Below are 16,993 nucleotides of genomic sequence, written 5' to 3' on the forward strand. Positions count from 1 at the left end.
AGACGGACACGACCTACTCAGTCACCAAGCAACTCTGGGTTATCTCAGTTCACCTACTCTGTTCCCCAGCCTCTGGGATTCTTGCACAACTTCTGAACCACAGCCCACATCTGTTCACTCAAGACTCCAGGAACACTCAGACTCGGGTGTGCTTTATATTCAAAACAGGATCTAAGAGTAATTGTTGAACTTCCTATTTCAGGTAATGGTGGATTAGGTTATTCTACCAACTTTTGTGCAAAACATAGCTAAACTGCTGGATAAAATATTTTTAAAATAATCTTCTTAAAAGAAAAGCCAACAAGACAATATGGCAAAACTGAAGGGAAAAGCGGGACCTAGAGAGATTACCACACGTGGAAACCATTTTGCTTTGAGGACGTTTACCAATCTGGGAAAATTTCAACCTTTCTTGTAATGGCTTTGAGGGGATGAAAAAGACAGAAATATAAATCCCAGGCGCAAACAAAATGTGGCTTCTGGCAGGAGAGCCTCTCCAAAGTTCTAACCCTCCGAATGAAGGCCAACCAGAACTAGAAACCAGATTTAAATCTCCTTGCTCGTCTAGGAAATCTCAAGATTTGAATTTGATTTACAGTAATTCCAAATTAGTAGTGTTTTCAGGCAACTGGCAGAAACAAATGCAAAACTTCCATGGAAGAAAGTACCTTTATCTAAGCTTTAGATTCTAACATTCTAAGATTTTGAAGCAGCAAATTATTCCTACAAATAATTTTTAACAAAATGATCAGCACCCAGTGAAAGATACTCAGGTATACAAAGAAACTAGACTCTGGGAAGAAGAATCAGCAGAAGCAGACAGTAGGAAGTAGTCTTGCAAAGACTTCAAATTTCAAATATTGGAATAATCAGAGAGACGATAAAACAATGCCTACTATGTTTAAAAAATAAAAGACAAATTTGAAGATAACTCTTGGAAACAGAGGACTATAGAAGTGACATAGCAGATCTGAAAAAGATTTAAAGAGAATTCCCAGAAATTTAAAAAAACACAGATAAAATAAAAAATTCAACAGATGGACTTAATGGCAGATCCATCACAGTTAAAGAGAGAATTCACTAAATGGAAAACAAATCAAAAGAAATCATAAAGTGGCAACATGGAGAGGCAAAAAGATGGAAAAACAAAACCAAACAAAAAGAAGTTAGGAGGCAGAGGATGGAGTAAAAGGTCTAGCCATATTTAATCCAACTTCCAAAACAGAGAGAGAGAGCGAGCAGAGGCAATATCTGAAGACATAATAAATAAAAATTTTCCAGAACAGATGAAAGGCCAAGCCACAGAATCAAGATGCCCAACAATCCCGAAATATGGTAAAATTTCAAATAAAATGTACACCTAAGCACAGTACAGTGCAATGGCAGAAAAATAAAGAAAATTTTTTTTTTAATTTTATTTATTTATTTATTTTTTCCCCAAAGCCCCAGTAGATAGTTGTATGTCATAGCTGCACATCCTTCTAGTTGCTGTATGTGGGACGTGGCCTCAGCATGGCCGGAGAAGTGGTGCGTCGGTGCACGCCCAGGATCCGAACCCGGGCCGCCAGCAGCGGAGCGTGAGCACTTAACCGCTAAGCCACGGGGCCGGCCCAGAAAGAAAATCTTAAATACAGCCCAGAGAAAAGCCAGATTTCTAGACTGACAGCTGACTTAACAACAATGAAAGCCAGACGAAAAGACATTGTCAATGTGCTAAAAAATAATAGATACCAACCTAAAATTCTACACCCAGCAAAAATAGCCTTTAAGAATGCAGGCAAAATGATGACATTTTCAGACAAACAAATCTAAGAGTTTGCTACCAGCAGACCCATATTAAAGGAAATTCAAAAGGATAAACTCCAGAGAGAAGGAAAATTATCCTAGACAGAAGGTCTGAGGAGTAAAAAGGAAGAAAAAGCAAAGAAAGTGGTACATACATAGGTAAAACTAAACTAATACTATATATGATACACATATAAAACATAGATTGATAAAACTTATGTGTATATGTAAATATTTATAAATAATCATGTATTTTAATACTGTAAGACTGTGGAACATGAAAATAGAGTATAAATGTATGATTAATGTCAGGCTTTGATAACTTCAGATAAGCTATGGTTCCTAGGTAACCTTCAAAGAAATAGAGACAAAAATATAACTTTTTTTTTTTTTTAATAATTTTATTTATTTATTTATTTTCCCCCCAAAGCCCCAGTAGATAGTTGTATGTCATAGCTGCACATCCTTCTAGTTGCTGTATGTGGGACGCGGCCTCAGCATGGCCGGAGAAGTGGTGTGTCGGTGCGCACCCGGGATCCAAACCTGGGCCGCCAGCAGCGGAGCATGCGCACTTAACCGCTAAGCCACAGGGCCGGCCCAAAAATATAACTTCTAAACTGGTAGAGACGGAAAAAATTCAATGACAAAAAAAGTCAATAAAAAAAAAAGGCAAGGGCCCGCCCGGTGGCCCAGTGGTTGTGTGCGCACTCTGCTTTGGCATCCTGGGGTTCACAGGTTCGGATCCTGGGCACGCACTGATGCACCACTTGTCAAGCCATGCTGTGGTGGCATCCCATATAAAATAGAGGAAGATGGGCACAGATGTTAGCCCAGGGCCAATCTTCCTCGGCAAAAAGAGGAGGATTGGCATAAGATGTTAGCTCAGGGCTGATCTTCCTCAACAACAACAAAAAAAAAGGCAAGAAAAGAAGAAACACAGAACAGCCTGGACAAACAGGAACTACTCAACCATTTTACAACTTCAGTCAATACAATTGGACACAATTCCTCTCTCATTGTTTAATGTTTCTGAAATGCCAACTCCTCTAGGAAATCTTTGAAAATTATGGCTATAGGAGGCTTTGTCGTAGGTGTGCATGTGTGAAAATTATGAATAAGTGTACACAACACGTATGGGTGGAAAACTTAATGAAGCTAATTCTGAGAAGATAGAACGGGGAAATGAGACCCACATCTTGTTGGCTACACCACTCCATCCAGCTGTTTATTATCGACAATAACTTCAATAATCTTGGAATCCATAAAATGGTTCCGTTTCTACACTATAGTATAGCTTTAGCAATTTCTATAATATGGTATGGGATAGTATGGTATGGGATAGTGTGGCACAGCTTTAAAGACTTTTAAGGTAATGTTAGTGGGCCAGCAGACTATTAAATAAGAGGGATTCCAGGAGGCTGCTGACAATAACTAGAATTAAGTGAAATAGTACTTGTAGGGTGAATCCAGAAAGGCAGGTCCAAGGTGAAAAGAAAGACAGCAAACAGTGGTAAGGCAGCAAGTACAACCTTTTCTTTCATCTCCTTGAGTGAGAGTTTTTAACAACGTGGAGCTATTTTCAAACTTGCGAAGGTCAAGTAAAACATACTTTCTCTAGTAAAATAACTTTAAGCCATTGCTAATGTAAGTAATATTTTGTAAAGTCTCATAACAAAATGCCTGCTTTGACATAACATTTTCATTTTTTATATAGTTGCATATTGTAATTCTAAACTGCATGAATTTCAAAGATGGGAATATCATGGCTCAAAGAAATTCTGTGTTCCAGTTATGGTCACACAGCTAATTGGTGCTAAGAGTCACTGAATTTTGCTCTTCCATCAGTTGTCATCAAGTACAATGCTCCTCTACTAAAGTCTTAAAAAGAGGTATGTATTAAAGATTTGGGAACAATAAGTACTGACAGAAGACACTCTTCTCCTCACCCTGGTCTTGAAAGCTAGAGCTACACTGAAAATGTCATCACAGAGAGAGAAAAAAATTGTATCTTTAAAAGGTTCTGAGTCATTCTGTACAACCCTAAAATTACACATTACTTGATCTTGTGTTTAAGTAAAATTTACCACAGAATGGTACCTGCTGAGAGCACTCCGTGGTTAATTCTTGGCATGCTTAAAGGGGCCAGTTCAATCCAAAGCTGCCTATTAGGGTCATAAAGAGGGCACATACATCGCATCGCTGCTGTTGGTTTCCGTGAACTAAGGAAATAAATAATTGATTAGCAGTTAATGTGTTTTATATAGTTCTGCTTATAATAACTATGACTAGTTTTATTGCTCTAAGGAATGTTTAAAACATTTTAAAAATCTATTGCTATCATGCTTAGATACTGAAAAATATTATGAATTCTAGTTTACATGGGAATATCCCTTCCCATATACCACTTTCCCAACAACTCACAGCCCTACTTACACTCTTTCTTCTCCACCAACAGTCACGATGCATTCTGAGTAACCCCGGGGTTTGAAATTCGCCAGCATCGCCTCCCCCTGCTGTGGCTGGCTGAGTGGAATGTTGCTGCACTCTTTGACAATTTCTCGTACTAAAGGTTCATTCAGCATCTGTTCCCGTAAGTAGCTGGAGTCTAACCCTGAAACCCATAGTGCCGACATGACATCCTTCATGTGGACCTGCAGAAGAGGGCAGAAAGGATGGGGAGAAAAATCAAGAATGCAACACATAGTTTTTAGAATATACATTTTCCAACTTATGGAAAACTTACAAGTTGTAAGTGCCAAGTGCAGCTTGAAAACGCTCTGCTGGCCCTTTTCCTGTCTACTTCCCAGAGCCTTGGTAAATAAAAGTTTCATTTAAAAAATCATCAGTTCAGATTTATATCTGAAGTATCACTGCAAAGTTTCGAGCAGCTTTCTTTACACCCTAAAGGGTTCCGATAGCAGTAGGCAAACTCAGAACTCTGCTATGACTGCTTTATTTCACGTGCTTGGATGTGCTGTGAGTTAAATCACATTTATAGAAACACTATATACAGTCATACTTTGATACAATATGGTAAACTAGATAATGAAAATGTATCAACATTAATATTACAAGAAAAATACAGAAAAGCCAAAGTTCAAAAAATCCTCTGAGTACTATATAATCATTTCTTCAGTAATTGTTGTTAAAAAATGTCTAGCACACACAATATGAATTATATACTTTTCATGCTCAATCATTAAATTTGAACTGACTACAGCCCTGAACGTACCTAAGGGGAAACTCTATAGTGACTAGTTTTTCTTTGTTTTGAAATAGTCATTTTAAAGTATACTCTTCCATATCCCAAGTAATAAAAGCCAACAGTCTTTATAGCACAAAGTTCAGTTTAACCAAAGGATGAAGAACTGCCTCTTGTGTCCCCAGCAACCTCACCACTTTAAGGAGAAAGTAAGGGAGAAGCTACTGATGGAGGTCTCGGCGAGTGGCGACCAACTGGAAACTCTGCTCTCTCCTTTCCTGATTTACCCAACGAACGCGGACAACAGAACACTAACTGGGGTAACCAGGCTGAGACTACAAGCATAGTTTCTAAGTGGATGTACTCACAGGGGTACAGAATTTTAAAAATTACAAAGTAATCACTAAAACCTAAGTCAAAAGTTATCAAGAACAATGAACAATGCAATTATACATTTTGAAAACTACTCTAAAACCTAATATATTTCTAATTTTGAATACAGTAATTGAAACTAGTCTCTAATTTATAAATATTGGACTTAAAGCCCTGTGATTTTTCTCCCTCCCCTAATGTATTAACAGTTTCGCTCTACAGATCAATATTCTCTAAGACCCTTCCTTCCCAGGCTGTCACTCCCAGAACCTTCCCACCTGGAGCCGCATTGCCACAAAACTCCAGAGCGCTCTCCTACTTTCTCCCTGAGCGGCATCCATCACTTCAGGGAGAGCCCACACCGCAGAAGCTCCTGAGGCCCACAGCCCTCACCCTCGGCCCCCCTCACCCTGACGTCTGCAGCAGACTCCCTGTAGGAGTTAGCCCTGAGGGGTAGGAGGGATGGATGCTGAAAGTGAGAGTAGGGACTCCGCATTTCTATCATCTCCAGCTTAAGCCTGAAATGCATTTTCCCATTAAAAACAAGGTACAAAGGATATTATGTTTCTTACAAATATTAATATTTTCTTTGCTATGTTATGAGTTACATGGCCTTTTGTAGACTAGTCTGACAAACCAACTGCTTTAATGATCCTATGGAGGGATGTTTTACAGATATCTTTTAGGCCACAACTTTGTAAGTCTTTTAGGTTGAAGGAGAAAGATAAAACATCCATAATTTGGATTAAAAATAAACAAATAAATGAATGAAATAGGTAAGTAAAGGCAAAGTGGGACCAGGTTGTAAACTACGGGTACCTTTCTGATTTCTGTGTCATGTGCTATCCATCGAATGACTGCTTCAAAGACATATCTTTCATTGCCAACGTTTAACTTCTCAAGAGAAATCACTTCTTTAAGCTTTTGAGGACTCAGTTCTAGGAACTCTTCTGTGCTGCTGACGTCTCGGAAATGAGTCTCCAGGTATTCTGTGGCAAGGTAATGGACATGGTGCAGGCAGTAATGAAGGGCAAAGTCTCGGATCCCAATGCAGTTCTCAGCAGCAATACAGCCTTCTAGAAACTCACAGCACAGAGTCTTAAGATCCGTCAGCAGGAGCAGGTCTGCTGCCTGTACAACATCTTGGATTGTATCTTCATTTAGCCGGATCTGTAAGAGTTCATAAATATTTTATATTTGAACATATATATTTAAAACCCAAACCGCTAATCTATTAGGCTGAACCACATGAAAGCTCCATTGTTGTAGGTCAAAGATAAGCGAATACTGGAATTTCATGTGGTTCAACCTAGTACCTTTTTCAAGAAGAGTTTGAGGACACCAAGGAACCTTCGAACAACATGTGCTGTGTGTGGCTGGTTAATTTTTCCCAGCACTTCCCTGGCTTTACCAACATTAACTATCAATAACCCTTCCAAGGTGAACTGTTCATGTTGCTCACTTCCATATTTAATTTAGAGAAAAACCTCGAATGACTGAAATGCTTAGGAGATGGAAAGTTCTGCATTCTATGGTAAAGTGAACGTGATTTTTTGAAATACTAGCACCCAGAACTGTTGAAAGTCTTGCCTCCAAATACATTTAGTTCACTCTTTTGCCAAACAAAACAAACGGTATGCCAAACATACCATACAAGCCCCTTGAAGAGAGGGAGGTCTACACTGCCTGAGGAGCCTCATTCTGAATACCAAACATCATACTCGGGGCAATAGACACAATGTGGTCTCAAAGTTACCTTCTGGGATAAATCCCTAAGGTAAGATTTTTTTCATCATTATGAACATTTACTTTTCCTTAATTTTCTGATTGATGTTTCTTCCTCCACCCACTTCACAGTTTTTCTATGCAACAGTAAGGTGATGTAAAGAAACAGGCTTGTAAAACATTGCCACAGTCGTGAGCGGTCCAGACTCTCCCAAAGAATGGGTGCTTATCCTACATTCAGAAACGTGAAGGCGAGATTTCTGAGCAGAGTACAGCAAGAAACGTTTTACCACATTTTATACATTTTATACCACAAATATCAAAAAAATGTGTAATTGCCAATTACCTTAGAAACCGAGCAACAGAACTGTGGAAAGAGGTATGTTGAGTAAGCTACAAGTAAGGAGAAATTTCCCATTTACATGACTTATTAAATTCAGCCACACAGAGCGCACAGCTGTAGACTATTCAAATACAGGCATGTGAACAAACACTCAATTCCATCTCGATTAACTGCCAAAATCAGGAGTTTGTTATAACTTACATTGCAACTATGGTTTTTAAACCATAATTAATTTAAATTGGGAACAAAACATAGAAGTTGATCTGTAAATAAGGCTTACAAGTTTCACACCTCCAAGCCTGAACACGAATATGCTCTGATTGGCTCATAACTTGTTATAACTGCTGCTGAATCGATCTTAGACGTTAGATAAGGGGTTGGTTTTGAGCCTGGTTTTGTGATGCTACAGAGAATCTCCAGTATTTTAAGGGTGTCTCAAAATTCACTTAAATTCATGTTTTTAACAATCACACACATACACATAACCTTACATCCACACACTCACCACCTAGTGTTGAGAGAAAAGAGGAGATAACATCATGAAATTAAACCAAATGCTTCAAAAAAGGATGAAAATCACTGAGTTTGTGACTCTGGACAGAATGAATATATACAGAGAAAGTAAGCACTACTCTCAGAATACTCAGGAACCATGTAGGAGACACAGCCCTTACAAAAAGGAAAGGAAAGTAAGATGAAGAAGCAATAAAGGAGAGAGTAGGAATCAAAGTCTCAAAAAGAGCGAAGATAAAATGCATTCTCACATAACCAAACGTAAGAGACACTATCTTCTTCCTGTTAAAACAACCAGCCCTGGTTCACATCTAAGATTCTTCCTAAGAGTCCTCATGCTGCACTTTAAATCACATAACAGGGGCTGGGGCTGCAGGAGGGCAAAGAAGGAGAAAGAAGTCTAAGCACTTATCACCTTCTCCCTGGGTTTCATTAAATCCCCAGAAACGTAAGTGGGTATAGGGAGTAAAGAGAAATCAGAGAGACAGAATAGGGGTGGAACAGGGATGTTGCTCCCACTGAGCCACAGGACCAAGGCATCATGAACACAGTGCAGGTTCCTGTCATTTGTCTGAATCCGGAACTCTCTATTTCTACACAATAAGCCCCACTGCCCAAGGAAGCTCCCATTACAATGCGATGGAGACAGAACAAGTTCCCCAAGAGTGTGGGTTCAAAGCAAGACTGGAATTAAGATTGAAAAAACAAAAAGACAGCAGTGAAGGGAGCATCTCATGTTCTTCATCTCTCACGCTGGAAAGTGGAACTCAGAAGGGTAAAAACAGAAACTGGGCCTGGGTAGGCTCTTACTTAGTCTGCTTTTCTTTTCTCGGGTGCCAGTACCAGCAGGAGACACTAGTCAAGCACACAATGACAGAAGATGGAGATGACAGTGTTACTTGGTCAGAGACCAAGATGAGACCCTCATCCTGAGCTTGAGAAGCCTCTGCTTGGTCCTCCTTCCTGTGTGTCTCATCATACCTGCCCACTGAAGATGTAATCCAGGATCTCTCTCATAACCATTACCGATATCCCTTCAAGTTCAATCTTATAGGTTGATCCATCATCTTTTGGAGGATTATAGTATAACTTTGTCCTAAGAAAGGGAAAAAAATGTAAAATTTCTATGAAAGAACAGAAATAGCTATAAATATCTATGCACTAAATATTCTATAAAGTATATGACACTTAACAGTATATGAACCACACCTACAAAATTTAGTTTGTTGACTTCAGATCAATATATTCTTTATAACTTTCAACTACAAAACATTTGTTCCAGGATTCAAACAAACAAAACAGACAAAGAACTAAAATCCATGTAAGCAAGGAACTCTAATCCACCTTGGGAACCCAGCTCCTTTAGGCTTATTTTCTTCATGTATTTAATTATCTAATTATTTTCAATAATATAACAAGGACCCCACAAGCCTACCACCCAAAACAAAAAGCTAGGACCTTGACAATAACCTGCTTCTAACCAAAAGGTCCTCCCCACCAATTCATCCCTTTGCTTCCCCATCTGAAGTAACTATTATCCTAAATCCTATGTGCAATTTTCCCTTGCTTCTTTTTTTATTATTGTATCCATGAAATATATATATAATACGTAAAATATATAAATTTATTCATTGATAATAAATGTATTTTTAATTTTAAGTTGTTTTTAATTTTATAAAAGTATTTCATGCTGTCTGTAATCTTTTGGGGCTAACTTTTTTCATTTAATATTATATTGCTAAAAGTCATTCATATTGCTGCATATCACACTGGTTCTTTTCTTCTTTCTGTTGTATAATATTCCACTTTCCTGTTGACGTGCCTCTAGGCTGTTTCCAGGTTTTTGAAATTGTGAACAGTATTGCTATGACTATTCTCGTCTACGTCTCCTTTTGTAGTACATAAAAGAATTTCTCTTGGGTGTACCCCTGGGAGTGGAATTATGCTAAATTATTCTCCAGAGTAGTTGGAGCAGTCTACAGCCTCATCTGGTATGTGTAAGAGAATCTGTGGATCCACAAACCCTACAACATTTGAATCGGTCACACGTCCTACATTCTGCCAATTGAAGGAGTAAAATATGGTCTCTCGTTGTGGCTGTGATCTGCATTTCCCTCATCATTCAGGTGCTGAACATCTCTTCATATGTTTGTGGCCACATGTGTTTCCTCTTCTGTGAAAAACATGTTCAGTTCAAGTCTCTTGTTAATTTTTTTTATTAACTGTCCTCCTCATATTGAGGTGTAGGAGCTCTTTGTTATGTTTTTAGTATTAACCGTTTGGCAGACCTGGCACTTATTTTTAAGGTGATGAACAATTCGAAGAATAATTTTTCAGTCAATGCTTTTTTGTGTCTTGTTTAAGAACTGGTACCTTACTCAAGGTTTAAAAGATATTCCTAGTTTAGCAGTGAGGAAAGCTAAGACACAACCTAAATTGCACTTGAGCCCCGCCCCGACCCCCAAAGGCTCAGAATTAGTAGTATGAAGAAGCTATGGAAGAGGGGTGAAAGATGAGCTAAAAATAGAAGAACAGACTGACAAAGTCTTAAGAACCAGTTGAATTCCCAGATCCTTCCTCTGCATATATACACAACTGCCCTGCACAGCTAGTAAGGCTCCTCCCAGCTCCAGTAGAAGACAAGTGATTTATATTCTGAAGAGTACAAAACTGAGAGTGGGTCTCTGGAAAGGGGATATCAGGCACCGTGAGGGCAGGTGCACTGTACCAAAATCGGAGAGAGTTAAGAGAGTGTTTCCCTACTGAATGCTGAGACCATCAGTCTTTTTTCTCAATTCTGCTCCTAAAATGCTGAAAGTCAGACACATATCCTGTAGACAAGAAACTGCAAGACTCTTCTGGAGGGTTTGATCAGCCCAAAAGGAAATATCTAAAGATATGGACATAGATCTGCCCCAAGAAAATGACTGAGTTTGATCATGCAACAGTGAAACCCACAGTCAAGAAGCCTAACCTACTGCTCCGAGCTTTCAATACATTTTGGAGCAGCACTTCTAATACTTCTTCATGTCACAGCACACATAGTAAATGTCATATTACTCTGGGGAAAACAGATGAGGCTGTGTGTAGGCCAGAGGTGAACAGGGTGCCCCAGCCTCCCCAGATCCTTCCCAGCCACTCTGAGGGCTGACACCATCGTTATCTTCACACACCTGAAACACTTTTTGTACACTGGTTAAGAAATTCTGCTTTAGAGCCCCACTCTTAAAATTGAGCAAAGAGGACTCAACAGACGTCTGAGAAAGAAGAATGACAGAAACCAAAACTAACAGAAAAAAGGCAACTTGGAGGAAGTAAAGAATATGCAAGATGAAAAGTTCAAGAAAAAAAGAAAACCTCTCATTAACATTCCCAGAGAGAAAAGAGAGGATATTGTGCTCATGAAACAAGAATAGGATGCTATAAAAGGGAATATTCAGAGAACAACAAAAAAATTTTAATGACTGAAAAAAAATTTTTTTATGTAAAGTCAAAATAAAAATTGAAGAACTGTCCCAGAAGACAGCAGAAAGACAAAGGTAGAAAATAGGCAAGATAAGTTAAGAAAATTGGAAGATCAGTCCAGAAGACTGAACACCTGAAAAATAGGAATGCTCCTACAAAAAAGAGAATACTACCAAGACGTACTCATAACAATTGATGAAAATAGCCCCTTTCCAAGGCATATCACTATAATACTTCAGAATACTGGAAACAGAAAACATTCTTATAAGCTTCCACAAAGAAAAACAGGTGACACAGGAGGGAAGAGGAATCAGAATGGCTTCATCTTCTAAATGGGAAGTTAAATAGCAATGGGGAAATGACTTCAAAATTCTGAAGAAAAATTATTTCCAACCTAGATTTTTATAACCTGCCAAACTACCAATCAAATGTCAGGACAGCACAGACGTTTTCAGTTATACATGGTCTGAAAACAATGCATCTCCCATCTTTCTTAGAATGCTGTTGGAAAACGTGCCCCAACAAACAAGGGAGTACATCATGAAAGAGACGACTCTGCATACTAAAAAGACATGCTCCCACACAGGAAAGAAGTGAAGTGGATGCAGGGAACGGTGAAGGACGATCCTAGGATAACAGCTATGTACCAGGAGAAGGAAGCCAGTCCTTTCTGGTCCAGGAGGAGGGCTTGGGAGACGTTTAAGAATATGAAATTGGTGGAATATATAACATATCTGAAGGCATAAAGAAGATATTTAGACAATTTTGTTTCCTCCCTATATTTCATATCTGCTTTTCCTGCCTCTATAGTTTCTACTGAACTAGTAGTCTGACTCAAAAGGTATTTCATTTCTGCTTGCTGCACTCTAGGTTTATCTATATGCCTGCTACTTTTCTTAAAAGAAAAAAATTTCAGTCAACTCTCAACCAAGAGAGAAAAATAGTATAAGTGGTAATAATAATACCCAAATCATTAATATTTGGCTCTGAAATGCATCATATACTCTTTTTTGGCAGTGGACATGTCTTCCAGTAATGTTTCACTTAGGATGTTATGACTACTTGTATTTTTTAATCACTGTGCTGGTTATCAACGTAGTGACCCTCCAGATCCAAGATCACCCTTTTTGTATGCTCTGTGAAAATGGATCTGAGTCTTTTAAACAATTTTCCTTCGCCAACTGGCAAGATGTCAAGCTTTTCAGTAGAGAGTGCTGGAAAGACAGTGCAGGAGGCAAGAGTTTTGTTCCTGCTCCTGGTATATCAGTTTGTTAGGCTCCTACGACGCAGCCTGCTTTTCAGCATCAAGCTCCTGCAGTGCACGGCTGCCAGCAGCACCGGGCAGTTTTCCCTGGAACCTCTTTCAGGCAGTTTTGTAGTAGAGTGTTTTTGGTGAGACACCTCCCCACAGACAGCTTTCCTAAGCACTTCAGAGGACAGATTTCTGGCAAATTTCAGAGGGCCAATTTCAAGCAAGCTCCACCAGTGTGGCTTCTCTGCCATGCAGTGAGCCGTGGCTGCTCTGTCCAAGAAAGCCTGGATCTCAGCCCTGGAGGTGGTGACTGCTCTTCTATCAGCTATTCCTGTATTTTTTAGAGTTTTTGTTACTTCTTACCAGCCAGTCCCTCATTACAATCTCCTGTTGTAGTCAATTCTTTATATTGAACTTTCCTTGTTCAAATTACTGTGTGGTTTCTTTCTCCTGACTAGACCCAGACTGAGTTGCTAACCTATTTAAAGGTGGAAGCTCCAAAACATGTTTAGACAGAGGAGCCTCAACCTAGAATTAGAGTTGTTCTTATTTTCAAGTAATCCATGTTCAAACAAGAGCTGGCTGTGCCTGTGTGTGAGCTGTGCACAGCGGCGGGAGGAGGACTGGGCTGATGGGGAAAGAGGTTACCAGGAGACCTTCCACTGTTGCGCCTTTTTATTTTTCAACCATGTGACTGGATTCCTTTTTTTTTTTTTTTTTTTTTAAGATGACTACACTGTCATATATTTTCACAATGAAAAAAACATCCCTTTTAAAGAGTTTTCTTTCAGCAGGTGGCAGCGTACAGACAATGGCTAAGAGGACAGAAAAAAAGACTCCTTTAAACATGAGCATTGACCATTTCAGACTTCTATAAAAGTGATCCTTTTCAAAGCCCGTGAACAATGAATCATTGTACTGTCAAAGTCTCTAAACATCTGAAGGTTAAATTACAAAACTTTATTTTAATTATGGTTTGATTTCAGATCCTTACACCTGCCCCCAAACTTTCCCGTCCTCCTGTCCCCCTCTGATCTCTTCCTAAGACCATTTGTGCACATTCAATTCCTGCTCATCTTCTAAAGACTAGTCTAAATGCCAGTGCCACAAAACATCTTTCTATATCTCTCCATCCTGCCCCAGGCTGCAACTCCACCCTCACGTCCATGCAGGTAAAAATAATTCCTCCTGCTATCAATTTCCCCAGCACCTGATATTAATATTACAGGTTCATCAAGGTCTGCTTTTTATTGTGGAATTTACATATTCCATTTTACTAATCTAAGTTCCTTGAGGCCAGAGTTCTCTTTATCATTGTAACCCTACAATCTAGCCTGGCAGTTTACAAAGAATAGATGTTCAATAATTATTTGTAAAATCAGTTTTTGAATTGATGGTAGTCTTCAAATATTTCAAGTGCTGACATATAAGACTTTTACTCTGCATGACCTCAGGTACAGTGAGGCGGAACTGGAATCGACACGAGGAAGAACTTTCTAATAATTTCATCTGTCCAACACTGAAAGGACTGAAGCACAGGGCTTCTCAAACTTTAATGTTCACATGAGTCATCTGGGGATCTTGTCAAATGCAGGCTCTGATTCAGAAGGTCTGAGGTGGGGCCTGAGTTTCTGCATTTGTAACAAGCTCTCAGGCAACGCAGATGCTGCTGCTCTCCAGACCACTGAGTAGCGATGGGTTAATCAATGCTTCTCAAATTATCCACGATGTGTTTTTGTATTTCTAATCCATCCCAGATGAGTATTTTGTAAAATATAATAAAAATGTAATGGGGATATAATATACGGCATGATGACTATAGTTAATAAATCCATATTGCATATTTGCAAGTTGCTAAGAGAGCAGATCTTAAAAGTTCTCATCATGAGAAAAAATCTTTTGTAACTAGGCATGGTGACAGATAACTAGACATTGCGGTGATCTATTCACAATATATACAAATATTGAATCATTATGTTGTACACTTGAAACTAATGTAATATTATATGTCAATTATACTTCAATTAAAAAAATGAATGAATTACTAGAAAAATGAAACAAAAAAGACATATAAAATACAGGCCCCAATTATTTTATCATTAGATTCAATAGACATAAAATTGCTCTGTCAAATTGCTCCAAGAGCTTCTAAACTCCTACTCGTGATGTGTGCACTTATATTACTGTGGACAGGCAACAATTCACAGACCATCACCAGTCTGCAGACGACGTCTGACTCAGTAGGCTGCATGACCCGCTGTCTGTCAAGAACACAGTGCAAGTCGGCCTCTAGTCCCTTCTAATTTTAGATGGTAAGAGTCACGCAAATCTACAATAGTGTAGATAGTGTGCAATAGTCTTGTTTCATAGCCTTGTCATTCACAGTTACTTCCTCCTCTCATTTCTTGGACAGTCACCATTCCTTTCTAATTGAGTAATCTCCTGATACACTTGGCTTATTCTCCCTCTTTCTGTCTTCACTTTTCTCCCAACTCCCAACTAAATCTCTACATCCCTTTAGTTTTTCTCCCATTCTGTTTTACACTTCTTTCCTTCAGTAAATACCCCAATTTTTATACCCTAATTTTTCCAATATCTACAAATGAACAGTCCTTCTCACTCCTTTAGACAAACACATTTTCTCCATAGCTTTCCCTTTTTTATCTAGAATTTTCTCTTGCACACCATTTCTATCTCCTCTGCGGCATATAACTAAGGATTCAATGAACTGGACTGAATGAGTTAACGAATTATTAAAAAAAAAAAAAGCCAAGCTAAAGGGCTAATAACTGAAAGTTTTGTTTCTAAAGTTAGCCCATACAGAACAGGAGGTAAATCGACTGTCCTTTTCTACGTTCTCCATCTCCGCCCGGGGAAGCAAAGGGTCATATGTAAATCTAGTGGAAGTCACAATATCCTTGTTCTTATTATTATGTGGTGTCAACTTACAAACTCTCTCCTAGAAAATGCAGTAGTCTTAAAATATCACTTTGAGAATTTCATAACATGCTTTGAAAAAACTTGAAGTAATTGGGAGTATTATAAAATTGGGCCTCAGATGTTCAGATATAAATATCCATGCCTGTCACATTCTTACCCAGTTTTCAGTTTCTAGGGCAAGACATTTCCCCTCTCCGCCTCTGTTTTCTCATTTGTAAATAGAGGAGGTAAAATAAGGTGATTTGAGAGCTCTCCCATCCCTGAACATTTCTGGACTAAACTACTGAAGCAGGCCGTGCAGACTTACTGCAGAGACAGCCCTGGAGACCCATCCTCTTGAGTCCGAGAGGATAAAGTCCAGCTACCTCACTCAGTTATCTAGATTTACAACATGCCTTCTGTGGATTATGCAGTATAAGTTTACTTTTCCTCCAATCACCTATCCGCTGGGCAAGCATTTATTTTCTGTTCTATTAAAGTTGAACAGAAGTGAAACAAAACCAATTTTTCTTTTCCTGACAACACTGAAAAGAGGTTTTATAAGAAAAAAGTTGTTAGCTACTAGCTAATAAAGAAGCTGGTATTAGTCCAAGTTTTACATCCATGAAAGAGGTCTACAAGTTTTAAATAAGTATAATAGAGCCAAAGTAATCTGTTACATACAGTCCTCTTCTTACTGGCTTCTAGTCACCGAAAAAGTTCAACGTGTCTAAATGCCATAACAAACAGATAACAAGCCAACTCAGATAGTCAGGCCCAGTCCTCCCCTTCCAAGATCCATTTTAGACATTACTGAATGAATTTGATGTAATAGTGACAGAGAATAAGTCTAAGTGACTTTTCTTCCCTTCAGATGCAAAAGCCTGTCTCCAATAAAAGCAAGGAAACACACTCAAATAGCATGCAATAGAATGTAATGTTCAAGAAGTCAAGATATACAGAAATTCTGGGGTGATTCACGGGCATTACTCATACAGTCTCAAATGATTCATGTCATCTCAGATTGTGTAGCTACCAAGAGCAGGCTCTGAGACATGTGCAGAAGGGCCTGGGCTCACAACTTCACTTGCCTACTTATGCCAAACTCATCATTTATGTTCCTGTGGGGAGTCTATTTTACAGATGCCCCCCACCTTGTCTTCATGATCTCCTAAAAACCACATCAAAAATGGATCTTCAGGGGGACTGGCCCAGTGGCGCAAGCGGTTAGGTGCGCGCGCTCCACTGCGGTGGCCCAGGCTTCGCCGGTTTGGATCCTGGGCGCGCACCGACACACCACTTGTTGGGTCATGCTGTGGCAGCGTCCCATATAAAAGAGAAAGATGGGCACGGATGTTAGCCCAGGGCCAGTATTCCTCAGCAAAAAAAAAAAAAAAAAGAGGAGGACTGGTGGATG

General features: G+C 39.1%; 1 protein-coding gene across 2 annotated transcripts in view; it reads right to left on the reverse strand.

Moving 5' to 3' along the window:
* The window catches only part of GAN (gigaxonin), a 66,664-nt gene that overhangs the window by 26,398 nt on the left and 23,273 nt on the right, over nucleotides 1–16,993 (reverse strand). Inside the window, exons 2-5 of one of the 2 annotated variants that reach the window (XM_004437076.3) lie at nucleotides 8,922–9,036; nucleotides 6,179–6,529; nucleotides 4,219–4,436; nucleotides 3,883–4,004 (exon numbers count right to left, since the gene is read on the reverse strand). In XM_004437076.3, the coding sequence (XP_004437133.1) occupies nucleotides 3,883–4,004; nucleotides 4,219–4,436; nucleotides 6,179–6,529; nucleotides 8,922–9,036 (806 nt within the window). The remainder of the gene's footprint in view (nucleotides 1–3,882; nucleotides 4,005–4,218; nucleotides 4,437–6,178; nucleotides 6,530–8,921; nucleotides 9,037–16,993) is intronic. The other variant, XM_087419885.1, reaches the window with a different exon arrangement.

This window comes from Ceratotherium simum, chromosome 30 (assembly GCF_057802395.1).
Source record: "Ceratotherium simum simum isolate JZ-2026a chromosome 30, ASM5780239v1, whole genome shotgun sequence".
Taxonomy (NCBI): domain Eukaryota; kingdom Metazoa; phylum Chordata; class Mammalia; order Perissodactyla; family Rhinocerotidae; genus Ceratotherium; species Ceratotherium simum.